Source organism: Anomalospiza imberbis, chromosome 6 (genome assembly GCF_031753505.1).
Source record: "Anomalospiza imberbis isolate Cuckoo-Finch-1a 21T00152 chromosome 6, ASM3175350v1, whole genome shotgun sequence".
Lineage (NCBI taxonomy): Eukaryota > Metazoa > Chordata > Aves > Passeriformes > Viduidae > Anomalospiza > Anomalospiza imberbis.
This window is the reverse complement of record NC_089686.1, coordinates 11,114,672-11,128,256: the sequence shown is the minus strand read 5'-3', so window position 1 is coordinate 11,128,256 and position 13,585 is coordinate 11,114,672. Positions and strand designations below refer to the sequence as shown.

At 35.9% G+C, this 13,585-nt stretch overlaps 1 protein-coding gene across 2 annotated transcripts in view; it reads left to right on the top strand.

Annotated features, from left to right (window-relative positions):
• PPP2R5C (protein phosphatase 2 regulatory subunit B'gamma) overlaps nucleotides 1–13,585 on the top strand; it is a 73,782-nt gene that overhangs the window by 45,581 nt on the left and 14,616 nt on the right. For both annotated transcript variants that reach the window (XM_068192375.1, XM_068192377.1), the window contains exons 4-9: nucleotides 2,106–2,305; nucleotides 7,459–7,569; nucleotides 8,183–8,275; nucleotides 8,373–8,503; nucleotides 9,947–10,006; nucleotides 11,982–12,090. In XM_068192375.1, coding sequence (XP_068048476.1) covers nucleotides 2,106–2,305; nucleotides 7,459–7,569; nucleotides 8,183–8,275; nucleotides 8,373–8,503; nucleotides 9,947–10,006; nucleotides 11,982–12,090 — 704 coding nt within the window. The remainder of the gene's footprint in view (nucleotides 1–2,105; nucleotides 2,306–7,458; nucleotides 7,570–8,182; nucleotides 8,276–8,372; nucleotides 8,504–9,946; nucleotides 10,007–11,981; nucleotides 12,091–13,585) is intronic.

The window sequence follows — 13,585 nt, the reverse complement described above, 5'->3', positions numbered from 1 at the left end:
CAAATGTCTGAGGATAAATGACTTATTGGGTGTGCCAAAGCTATTCTGCAGGTGTGCACACATGCTCTGCACAAAAATTATGGGCTACTCAAGTCATCTTCTTAACCACCTTCTGCTTGGTATCATGCTGAAATCATCTTTTCAAACCTTAAAAGTAGGGATGATCCTTGAAGGCAACTGCTCCAGACAGAGTACTAGAAGAGATGTGAGGTCCAGACACTTGAAAGCTGTGGATGAATACTTCTAAAGTAGGCATCTATGTCTCACCCAAATAAACAAAACACAGTTCATTAGAAATATGTGGTTCTCAGTCTGTATAAAGAAGATCTCTTAAATAATGAGGATGACTGCGGTACTTAAAATAGTTGAGCCACCTCAGAATAAATGGCAAGGGAGGTAGCTTGCCTAGCTGAGGGTGTTTCTTGACCTTCTTAGTTGTCAGTCTTGAACTTTCACTATTAGTGGTAATTACGTCTTTAACGCTTCCTCTCTTTAGGGTTGGTGTACTGTAATCACCGTAATTGTATGTCCATTGTGTAATTATAGTCTGTATTTAGGCTTTGCATTTTGTGGAGTATGCATTCATAGCACTGTATCCCTAAGTGTAACTGTTGTTATGCGTCAGGCTGAACCACTTTCCATTTTACAGTTAATGGGGGAAAGGTAACCACTCCAACCACTTTGTGTGTCTGAGGCATTTTACATTCAGCTCATAAATTTGGCTGGCTTTCAGTATGCAGACTTCTCAATTAATTACTTTTTTTTTATTTTCTCAGGAGAAATTATTCTTTACTTTTTAATTCAAATAAACAAAAGCATGGGTATTCAGATACAAAATTTGTGTGGCTTTGTTCACAACACTTGACAGGAATTTTGATTTATTTGTCAGAAAGGTGTTGCTCTGCATACAGACACCTGTTACCTAGCACCTTCTTTCTGCTTCTAGAATTCTGCACTGTCTTGGTGACACCAAAGTCTAACTGGTTGTGGTTTCTTTCCTGAGGCTACATTTTTATTCTGTGTGCTCTTCAGGGCTGTTACTGTACTGTGTTTTCTTAATGAAATTATTCTTCAGAGCAATTAGGTGCAAGTAACTGCAAAAAATTGATAGCTGTTTTAAACCAAATAAGTCTTCCAGGTTTATTATATCAAAAATACTTTGGAAAGCAGCTTCTTTTCAAGAGAGAGGAGCTATTCCAGCTTTGTTATTTTAGGAAGTTTTTCAGGCACTTACAAGGAGAGCAACTGGCATATAAACAACTAAAATGTAGATCTGTTTCACGTTCAGTTAATTAGATTGTACATACACATGTGCTTGTATTCAGTAATACCACTTGAAATACTTGGGTGGTAGCTGTTGCTGCTTGTGTAAGAAAATTCTTAGCATTTTATGATACTCTAAGGAAAAAGAAAAACTCATCAACTGGAAGAAATGGGAGTAAATTGCAGAACTATTTACAAAGTCACTCTAGTTCTATTTTTTAACATGCTATTACTGCCTTAGTAGTTCATATCTAACAATAAAAAAGTCATTATGCAGAAACATAAAATGTGTTATGTTATAAACTTAGGCAGACTCTCTGTGGTGTGTTCACATTTCATTTCTTAAGCTTCGTGCTGTAATCATGTGGCCATTTTAATTGGACACGAGTTTTTGCTGCAGTCGAAACATGGTACTGCTTTCTTTACCTCTGGCCAGTTATCGTAGTATTTCCTACATCCTGATCCTGAAAGTTTTTGCTATGTATAATTTTTAGTCTCACATATATCTGTCATTTTAATGGCTCATGGGATTGCTTAAGCAAAACACAAAGCATATGCAGGCATTTTTTCAAGTATGTATTTTTTCCATGCAGTGTCTGCTTCTGGCAAGGGCAAGTTATGCGTCACTGTTGCAATTTTTGAAATCATCCTGATATGTACAGAGTATTTCAGAGGGGTTCATACTCTGGAACATGATATTCCTGAAAGTTGCGTGAAGATTTAGAAAGTTTGCTTGTAATCTTTAACACTTCTGTACCCGTGTTTCACAAAGTAAAAAAGGGGAGGGCAGGGAATCCACTACAGTGTAATTTAAACATTGTATAATTATTTTCACTTTTCAGATGTTCCTCCAGCGGATCAAGAAAAGCTTTTTATCCAGAAGTTACGACAATGTTGTGTACTTTTTGACTTTGTTTCTGATCCACTAAGTGACCTAAAGTGGAAGGAAGTAAAACGAGCAGCTTTAAGTGAAATGGTAGAATATATCACACACAATCGCAATGTGATTACGGAACCTATTTACCCTGAAGTAGTACATATGGTAAGTGATTTAACAATGAGAACTTTCTGGTTTATGATTCAGTGTTGCTTCTTCAGTTGTATCAATTTATCTTAAGAAATTTTGCTGAAAACTTCAGAAAATATCAACTATGTTTGCGCATCTGCAATAGGGCTTTGAAATTTTATTGCCAGTATTGATTTTTCTTTTTTGTAAGGCAGAAACTAAACACATATTTGAAGTAGAATTAGATGATGGTTTAAGTTGGTAAAAACAAAATCTTGTATTTATAAAAATAGGGAGGGAAGTTAAATACACGCATACATATATATATATATAACTATTTAAAAACATGTAAATTGTACAACAAATTTTTTTTAATTGGAAGATTAGAATTAAGATCACGTCTGCAAGCTTGACACTTGTAATGCCATTCAGTACCAGAGACTGACTTTATTCTCTGTTCAGAGGTGAGAACAAGAGTCAGACTTTATTAAGCACACAGGGTGGCAGATGAGGTTTCTGCTGGAGCAAGTTATGTGAGCCATTCAAACCTGCATTGCTCCTCCCTTCTCAATATCCAACTCCTGGCTAGCTAGACTAAGCTTATTTTTCTGGTCTGTGCAAGTCCTCTCCAGAGGAGGAGACCACGAAATTACAGCAGCCTTTCAGCTCTCATCACGGTGGTGAGCAGACACCAGTGGCTTGGAGTTAGCAGTTGGGTCAAGGTCTGTGGCTGTTGTCTGCAACACCCTGAGAACAGAAGGCTTATTTTGAAATTCCTAACTCATAAGCCTACAAAAAGCTCTTGGCTGTGTGTAACAGGATGGTTTTTCCCAAGGCTTTATATTTAGGGTGAATTTTCGGTGGGTTGAGAAAACAGTGCTTCTTTAACATGAATGTGAACTTAGTCAAATTTAGTGATTCTCCTGCAGATCAGAGACTTTGAAGCTTCTTCAAAGATTCTCAGGATTTATAACATGTAGGACATAGTTTATGATGAAGATTGTTATCTAAATCAGCCATAAGTGTTTACTGAGACAGAAGTTATTTTCATGAGAACTTCTGAATATATGAGGATTACACATAACTCTGGATGTCAAACATGTACCCAAAGCATTGAGGATGATTAATGAGATGTGGGATTATGGCTTTTCCCATGTTTTGATAACTTATTTATATCTCTGGTTTGTTTTTTTTTTCCTAATTGATTCCTTGTTTGGGAGTACTTGACACTGTTGAAAGGAGGGATATGAAAGAGAATAAGCTTGCTGAGATTTTCTTTGGGTAAAGTGGAGTTCATGATGAGTTCTGGAATACCAGTGTCAGACATTGGTGCTTGCTCTGTGCAAGAGTTCTTAACTGCCCATAGTTCATCGCTTGTGCTTTCTATGCCTGCATTACCTTCCTCCACCAGTTATGGCCAGAGTACATTTGCCTAAGGAGAATGTATGCTTGGTTTGTTTTCAGATGTACCCAATGGTAACCAAGTCTGCACTTTGGTCAGTTGAACTGAAATCTTGCAGCAGAATTTGGCTGCTATTTTGGTTGCCAGTGTGTTGCTGGTAGCATGCAGTGTTCAAAAATGCTTTTGGTGACTTCAAAATGCTTTTTGTCTGCAAGGGTCTAAAGGGTATGGGGTTTCCTTGCATGGGTTTTACACAGCACTGTGAGAGACATGTCAGTGAAGGCACCTGGACTGGTATTTTGAAGTTAAATTGAGATAAGTGGTTTTTTTTCCTTTGGTCATTTGTTGAAACAACTGTATTCTTTCTCCAGTAGTGTTATGATCTTTCGTTCAGGCATGTATATGTAGATTGTCATGTAAATTTGCTGAATTCTAGACATATATGTGAATTGATTGTGGGGCTTTTAAGGAAAATAAATGTAATGTCTTCATGTACTTTAAAACTTGTCCAAGTTTTAAGTTGGAAGTTATGTGCTGCTAGTGCCACTGAATTATATTAGTAAGGAATTTTCAATAAAGCTATGAGGATCAAGAAATACTCAGATTTGAGAATGGTTCTCAGTTTGGAAAGCTTGTGGAGTTGGCAGGAAAACTGGGATTTTGCTATGCCATTCTGCCAGACTTCACAGCTTGGAGGTTACTTGTTTGTGCATTTACATGTGTACTTGCTATATATGTGTGTGTGTGTGTCCAAGTTATGGTTGGTGTTACTAAATTATTATTTAGGGCAACCACTTAGGGCAGTGAATTTCACTGGTTATCTGTTTACCAGAAATAAAATACTGTTTCCTTTTCCATAGCTTCAAACAGTCTTTCTCTCTGACAAAATAAACATTTACCTTATAATATCATTCTTCTTTATTCTTTATAGTCTTAATGCTCATGTCATGTCTATCCACCCTTCTTCTTTTTTTTTTTTTTTTCACATTAGGTGTCCTGGACTAAATTATAGTAAGATCTTTTCTTTAAGCTATATATTCATCTAGTGGCTTAGCTTATTTAATGTTAAGCCTAAGTCTTTTTTTCAAAAGTATGAGACATTAATTTCTAAAATGGATTTAATGTTCTTCTTTCAGAGTGGATTCAAGAGTATTTTCCCTTTCTTCCTCAAAGAGCCAGCTGATATGTCCTTCAAATTCATTTAATATTTCTAAGCAAAGCTGTGCTGAAAAAGGAAATGTTTTATTAACTGCTTGTTAATACAAGTTCCATCTCCTAGGTGTAATATAGTTAAGTGCCTCTTCTCAGAACTGTAAAATGTGTAGGGAAATGTCTGAGTAAATTTTGTAAATGTACATGATGTATTCAGGGTTTTGTGATGAAAAGCATCCATTGCAGATTCTTACTTAGAAAATAATTTTGGTTTTTTTTTTAGCTTGGCTTTAGGAGAAAGCAAGGTTTTATGAGAATATTCTGTTGTGCATTAGCACATAGGGTAGTACTATTTTTTTTTAAATTGATACTATATATAGGAGCGGATCTAATTTTATTCAGCAACTGACATGGTTTTCAGTGCAACTTTACATGCATTGTTAAAACTACATACTCAGTTACACCTATGCAATCTCGAGGTTTTGTTGGGTTTTTTGTTTGGTTGGCTTTTTTGTTTTTGTGTTCAAAGAGGCATTTTAGGTATGGTGTTCTCTCTCTTTGCTCTAGAATAAGAGGGACTGCTGTGAATAGAAGTGTGCTGCTTGTTGCTCTATTAACTATAAGGTTGGCTTTCTTCATATGAATACAGAAGGCGCAGACTTTCAGTTTAGGTGCCTCTTCATTCAGAGCTGTTCACATCAAGCTTCACTCAGGCTACTCAGCAGAAGGGAGGAGAAAATGGGTAGTATCTCTGATGCCTACTTGCTTGAAAATATTCTCATATTGTATGAAGAAAAGCAGGGTTCATGACTGCCATTGCAGCAAGAGTCCCTGAACTGATAAAAATGTGGGTTGTTTTCTTTTTTTATCTCCCATCCTCCTGTTAGGTCCTTTGAAGTCAAGTGTTGTTAGTGCTGGCAGCTCTGACAGAATTTTGGCACACTAGGCCAGTGTGCATAAAGACTAATTTCATAAGTTTTGGGGGGCTTGTGGAATTTTGTTGGTGGGAAGAGGAGCTGGGGAGGGGAATGTTTTTCAGTTATGCTGTGTTTATTTGTACTTCTGTGGGAAATTTGCCTTAGGCTTTGCAGATTGTATCTTGTCTGGTCAAAAGATGAGAAGTTAGAAAAAAGATTAGGCATTTGATGGGTAAAGGACTCACTGATACTAATTCATTGTAAATTTTCCCAAACCTCAGTAGGGGAGACAAAGGAGACAGGAGACAGGAGAGCTTCAGGTTTGTTCTTTCAATGCAAGATCCTGCAGCTCTATTTGACAGTTTTGTATTTTGTTGGTCAAGGATATAAAATGTTAAACAGATCACATCAGACTTTACTGGTTCCATTTCTCATGGAAAAAATACTGTCTAGGTTTTAAATCTATTTTCTGTTTTCAAAAATACAAAGTACAAAATGTTGTTCCTAACACCTGACATGACCCAGACGTTCTTTTTTATAGTGAGAGCCTGAGACTTTAAGAATTCTTTAGATAAGCTTATTCTTCCATTTGTTTAACAACCTTAGCAAGTTTTAAATTTCAAGTCTAGTCTTCCTGGATTTGTTTTCAAAAAATTTGTTTGCAAATTCTCACCATATATTTTAAACAAAAGTCAGAGGTGGTTAATCACTTGATGTCCATGCTTTTAAAAAGGGGAACATAAAGATATATCAGTTTTAGTTTTAACTCTCTGCAGTAGTACTTACTCTGACATGTCAGTCTCGGTGTGTATCAGACCTATGTCTCAGTTCCTTGAATGAAGGAATATTATGCAGAAAAACAGAGCATCAGGATGACTTTTCCCTCATGGGAGTATAATGTAAGCCTTGCAGATTTAGCTGATGCAGTTTGATACTGCCTCCCACTGTCTGCTCAGCCATCTGCCAGATGTGAGATGGCAGGACAGCACATACACATGCTCCTTGGCCCTTGTATGTAGACAAGCATTTGGAAGCACTAAAATACACGTGTATCAACAACTTGAAAAGTAATTCATGTTTGTAGACTGGTCCACTTCCATGAAGATACTAAATGTTTTTCAGGGGGTTCAGAATTTAAATATTAAAAGGACTAGAATATGCAGTTCTCCCCCCTCAGTACTGTGTAATGTCAAGTATATGGACATGGTTTAAGAGAAATACCACTGGGGAGGTTGGTGTTGTGGAATTTGAAGTGTTCCCATATGTGTGTAGCCACTATGTGAAATGAAACTAGTATTTTACAGAGAAGATCAGATGTGAGTTATCTTTAGTTTGCATCTCTACTTCTGACTTACACTTTTGCAGGTTGCTGCAAGGCCTTATAAAGTGTGTATATATAAAAATGTTTGTGTAAACCATTTACATAGTTTTGCTTACATACATGTCTGTGTGTAGAGAGGTGAGAGCAGTATCCTCACAAAACACATCCTGACAGTACTTTTGTGTTTCAAAGAGTACTTACTGTATAGAAAAGTGCAGTTAAAACTATTTAAGGAGGTATGAATGTCCCCCACTGTTTAAAATACTGCATTATACAGCTTGTATTTTTGCAAATGTTAATGTAAAGAATTCTTAGTCTTGGAATCCTTTTTTTAGTCATGAATATTTTTTTAGCCATTCAGTTGTTTCAGAGTTCTTAAAGGCATGTGTAATTTCAGTTTGCAGTTAATATGTTTCGAACATTACCACCATCTTCCAATCCAACGGGAGCAGAATTTGATCCAGAGGAAGATGAACCAACCTTAGAAGCTGCATGGCCTCATCTACAGGTACTTCATGGAGGCTGAGACATCACAGTCTGTAACAGAATTTTGACATGAAATTCATTGAGCTATTCTATTCTAAATTGTTTAGGTTATGTGTTTATCTCAAAACAATTACTTTTCTATGTAATTTTTAAAATATGTTTCTTGAATTAAAACTGAAAATATATTTTTTTAAAATCAGTTGTTACAGGTTAAAGGCTCATTGTTTCTTGTGGTAGAGATGTAACTGCTGAACTTTTAAATGAGCTTCTATTTGTCACTATGAATGCTTTGATCTGGCTCTGGCACAGCTTTAGCTTTCAGAGGTACTGTGACAAACAGAGGAGAACAGAGACTTCTTAGAACATGGACTTCTGGGCATGATAAATATTAGATAACTGTGTGTCACTTGAGTAAAGTGTAGAGATGCAGCTCAGCAGTTTAAATAACTTCAAGTTCTTGTAATTTGTCAGGAGAGCAAGAGTAAAGCTTTTACTGTGTGTTATATAGATAAATATAACTAAAAACATTTTTCACCTCTGAGCAACTAATCAGCAATTTTAGTAATGTGATGCTTATAAAATGGTTCTTGTTTAAAAGACTAATACTGGATTTTTTTGTTGTTTATTTTTTCCAGCTTGTTTATGAATTTTTCTTAAGGTTTTTAGAATCTCCAGATTTTCAACCTAATATAGCTAAGAAATATATTGATCAGAAGTTCGTATTACAGGTGAGGTAAAAAAAGATTTTTTTTTAACTTCAAGCTCTAAATTATTTTTACAATGCATTAGATTTAGTTAAAATGCATCTTTTTTCCCTCTTTTCAGCTTTTAGAGCTCTTTGACAGTGAAGATCCTCGTGAAAGAGATTTTCTTAAAACAACTCTACACAGAATATATGGGAAATTCTTAGGCTTAAGAGCTTACATCCGGAAACAAATTAATAATATATTTTATAGGTATGTCAGCATCTTTGTATTATGGTACATGTGATCAGGTATGCAATTAAAACACTCCAAGACACTGCTAGCAATATTTAAAATTCTTAATATGTTTATATTCAATATTGCTACATCTAATAATAACACCACTCTGGGATTTAAATCTGGATTTAAATGAGGCTAGTGTTGCCTATGGCATATATCTGGCAGCTGAAATTTGAGTTAGTGTGTGATTTAGTGGGTGGTTTGATATCTTTGTGGGAGGCTTTTTTTGGGGGGGGGGTAGTAGTGTTTGTATTACAATAATGCCTTAATAAGGTGTAGTTCTTTATAATGCAGAAAGTGGGCTAAAATTGAATGACTGAGAGATCTGTAATTTGCTTAAAGGAGCATGTCTGTTGCTTTTTCTTTCCTCAGAATTGACATGTGTAGTTGAGCTCTTGTGAAATATTTTGTTGGTGCTGTAGAATGTAGTATTATCACTGATACAAACCACTGTGTTACCAAAGGTCTTTGGAAATGTGTTTTTACTGCTGTTCCATCCAGTGTGAATGCAAGATTGTGATGCCTGTTTGAATTTTTTCTTTTTTTTTTCCCTAAAGTAAAATACTTTTTTTTTTTTAACATGAAACCTGTATGTCAATCTAAACCTCTTCGCATCAGTGTGTTTAATTTTGCATGGAATTCTGTCCTGAATTATATGGAAAGGGTCTTTAAGAACTAAAAACTGTCGCTTCAAATATTCTGGATTAAAAGTAGCTTTTAATATGTCAGCCTATGACAAATTTTCAAATTTAAAAAATGCTTTCAAATTAGTGGAATTTTTTTTCTCCTAAGTGTAAATGTTTATAACTCTGCAAATTACCTGAAGCCGTGCATAGAACTTTGTCAATAAATGTACTCTCGTGTGAAGGAGGCTGAAAGGTGACTGCCTGGTAAATTACAGTGCTCTTCTAAAGAAGATTCAGGGAAAAGTGACTTCTTTGTTTATTACAAGCCTTTTGTGTGCACAGAGATCTGTAATACCAAAAAGCTTTTTACATCCAGAAGCAGTAACTGTTTGAACACCTTGTGCTTGCATTTGCTATAGCAGGTTGAGTCATGGTGTTTAATTATGCCAGATACTCTTGTGTTATTTTAATGTTTAAAGTGTTATTTGCTGTGTTCAGTTTTGCATTATTAAAATAGCATGAAATATGAGTATTGGGAAAAGCTTGAGTGTAGGCTGCTTTGTTAAATGTGGGAGAAAAGAGCAAGCAGGTGTGAAGCTTGAAAGCAGCTGGGTGTGCTACTGATTTTTGTTTCCACAAAGTTTCTTTGACACTATGTCTCTCTGCTTTCCTTTTACTGAGGGATTGAAATATTTGGGGTCAAGGCTACCTGTAATGATAGATGGGAATCTTGGTATTAGATTTGTATCTCTCTTCAGCAGTAAACCAATAAAATGTTTCATTTATTTAGATTTATTTATGAAACAGAACATCACAATGGCATAGCAGAATTACTGGAAATACTGGGAAGGTAAGTTGTAGGTTTTGTTTAATTAAACTCATTTGGTTTTAAGAGTAGACTTCAAAAATAAAGGGGCTTTTGTGTAAGGTTATAGAAACACAGGAGAAACTTGAACCTTGTGGCAATGTTTTGGGAAATGACAATTTTTGTAATCCTGTTTTTCAGGTCTTATTTTCTGCTTAAGATCCTTGTAATTAACATTAGTTGTAAAGCAACTACCAGTAAAATGTAGTGAGTTGAAATTTATTAAAAATACTTCACTGAACATATAGCGGTGAACAAAGGAAGCACAGATTATGAAACTTCAGAAACCTTATTTTGCTAATCCCATAATTTCTTAAGTCTTCAGTGACGTGTCTGTGAGCCTTTGACACTAAAATTTTACAATTTAAAGCTGATAGCCTCATTGAAACTAGTGAGTTTTTTATTAACTGATTTCCGTAATCCATGTGCAAGCCTTTGGCAATTTTTTATACAATACACTGCAAAAGCTCAATTAGATTACATTATGGTATGTCCATGTCTTTGCACATGAAAGTAACAGATGAGTAGGAGCACGTTGCTCAGGGTTGTGTCTGGTCAGGCTTTGTATCTCTCCAGGGATGAAGACCTCCACAATCTTTCTGGGCAGTGGGTTCCCACATTTGACCACACTCACAATAAAAAGGGTTTTTTTCTTGTCCTTGAATTAAATGTCCCATCTTTCAGTTTGTCTCTTGCCCTTTCAATGCACATCACTAAGAAGAGTTTGACTCTTCACACCATCCCTTCATGTATTTGCACACATGGGTGAGATCCCCCTGAGCCCTCTCTCCTTCAAACTAAACAGCTTTTTCAGCCTCTCTGTGTATGTCAGATGCTCCAGCCTCTTCATTGCACTTTACTGGACTCCTTCCAGTACATCTGCATCCTTGTCCTGCACACAAACACCAGATGTCTCATTAGGGCTGAGCAGAGGTGGAGGATCACTGAATCACCTCAGCTTACTGGCAGTGCTGTTTCTAATGCAGTGCTGTTTCTAATGCAGCCCAGAAGGCTGTTGAAATTGGAAAGATGTTTTAAAATTTCCTAGGTCTATATGCCTACCCAGAATGGTTCTTTAATTTTCAGTTAAATGTTCAGTGATTAAAGACATGTCCATCATTACTTCAACTCACTATACTCAAGTAACGCTCATCAAAACTCACAATGAAAACTATGAAGTTTAAGTACTAGAACATGGAGCTAAATCTTCTAAACTGTTACTGAGTCACCAGCTTTTTCATTCTTGGTTTTGTTAGGTTGGCTTTAAGTATTGCAAATTTGAAAGTGACATTGTCGGATTGGTTTGGGGATTTTTTACCCCCTCAGGATTCCAAATCAAAATTTCTAGTAGCTTCATGAGGCTTCTGTGCTGGAAGTGTTCTGTATTGGTTATTCATCCAGTCCATTAAGAATTTTCACCGAGCATGTTGTTGACACAGAGCTTGTTCTGCTGCTGTGGATTTTGGTAAAGGTGCCATTGACCCAGTACTGCGCTACATCTGCACTCGGCTGTAACTGGGATATCTTGTGCTGGGATACGCTCTTTGGCTGTACTCTAGGGCCTTGCAGAAGTACTAATAGTTAAGTAGAAGTCATGTTTTGACTTGTCTGCTGTTCTGGATTACCTCTTCTACATCCAGTCTCTGTTTCACTTGTTAATGTTTTAATTGTTAATGTTAACCACGAAGAAGCTGGGAGTGATGTGTATTCAAAGCTTTGAAACAGTGAGTAGTTCACAGTGCAGGGTGAAGTCTGAACTGTAGGTATAGTTGTGTGCAGCTTGGAAGAAGAATTTAAAACTTCTGAAAAAACTTGGTTAAGGTATAGACAGAGATTGATTTGACTATTCTATTCATTTGTAAATATTAGAAAACAAGCCCAAGATTTTTGTATATCATGTACATTAGTGCAAACTTCTATATCACTACTGATCTTTCCTTTAAATTTCTTTCCCTGGCAGCATAATCAATGGATTTGCCTTACCATTAAAAGAAGAGCACAAAATATTCCTATTGAAGGTTTTGTTACCATTGCACAAAGTGAAATCACTCAGTGTCTACCATCCACAGGTAAATTTTACTTGGTGTTTTTCATACTAGTGTTTAAGTAAGCTTGCTTGAAGAGGTTGGGGGACTTGAGTAAGTCTGCTGTAAATTCAGTTCTAATCGCTGAAGCGTCCTTGCTAACTGGCCTGGGGGAAATTACTTAACACATATGCCTATAATGCTTCACTTGTTGATAGAAAAATTAAACATGTGTGCACACAATAATACCCTTTTTACAAGTACTGTAGTGTTTATAGTTGAAACATATATAGTAGTTGGTTAATGTGGGAGTTCTTAGTATTTATCCACACAGGATTTTTTGTTTATCTTCTTGTCTGTAATGTTTAGACATGAAAAATTACAGAAAAGTATAGTTTTAATGAATGTCATCTATAAACACTTTATTTTAAATTACATGAAGCAATTCAGCTGAATTCAGTTTGTTGGTGTTTTGAAAGGAATTGGGAATTTACAAGGACATCATTATTTAATTCAATGGATCCTTTTAGAAGTACACAGAAAAAACGGGGCTTCTGAGTTGTATCGTGCTTTTAATCCATCCATATTTTGTCTGTGCTAAATTTAGTTCCATTCAGAATTTCTAGAGGAGTGAGAAATCATACAGTGTGAAAGAAAATAGAGTATTGTCATGACATACTGAAATTTTCTGTGGGAGATTGTTACACAACTTTTGGGTTTTTTAGTTTGAAAATTCCATATTTACTGTGTAGTTTGAGTACTCTGGAATTCTAAGTACCATTTATTCAAATAAAATCGACTAGTATTTTTAAGAATACCTTTTCTAGAATTACAATTCTCTAGCAATGAGAGATGCTTATAAGCATTTGCTTTGGATCTTGTCTTCAGTGGCTTCCATCAGTTGCTGTTGAAGTAACAGAATAAAATGTCTCCCATTTCAAAATTTATTTTTGATTTTCTAATGCCATGAACAAAACATGTTGGAGTGTGACCAGCAAGACCTTTTGTATCTCAGTTAGAACGGATATCTGTAATCATCAACTTTTCTATTGACCTGAGACATATTGGTTCTTTATCTGTTCCCCTTAAATCACAAACTAATTCTCCAAAACCTTCAGCTGACTTGCATTGCTGTTCAACATTAGTAAAAGCAGGGTACTGACAAAGGGATGCCTCCCCTACGTGTCCTACTGAATGAAATGGAAAAGTACTTCAAGTGAGTTTAGAGTGTGAAACACCAGAGTAGCTGCATAAAAATTCACGTTGAAACAGTGGCAGAGAAAAGGATTTGCTGCTAAGGACATACATGGAGAAAGTTAATTTTTGTGTTAAATCAAATTTACTTTAGAATACGGAAGAACAGCAGCTGTAGTCATCTCAGCACATTCTTCAAATTACCATGGGGCATTCCTGGAAGTAATCATCAAAAAAGGGAAAGGAATTGGGTTATCAGCTGAACTTCAGTAAATGGAGAGACTTTAGGAAGAAGGTTAAACAGTCTGTGAGATGAGCAGTGATCAAACTTGCAAAGGTTGGAAAG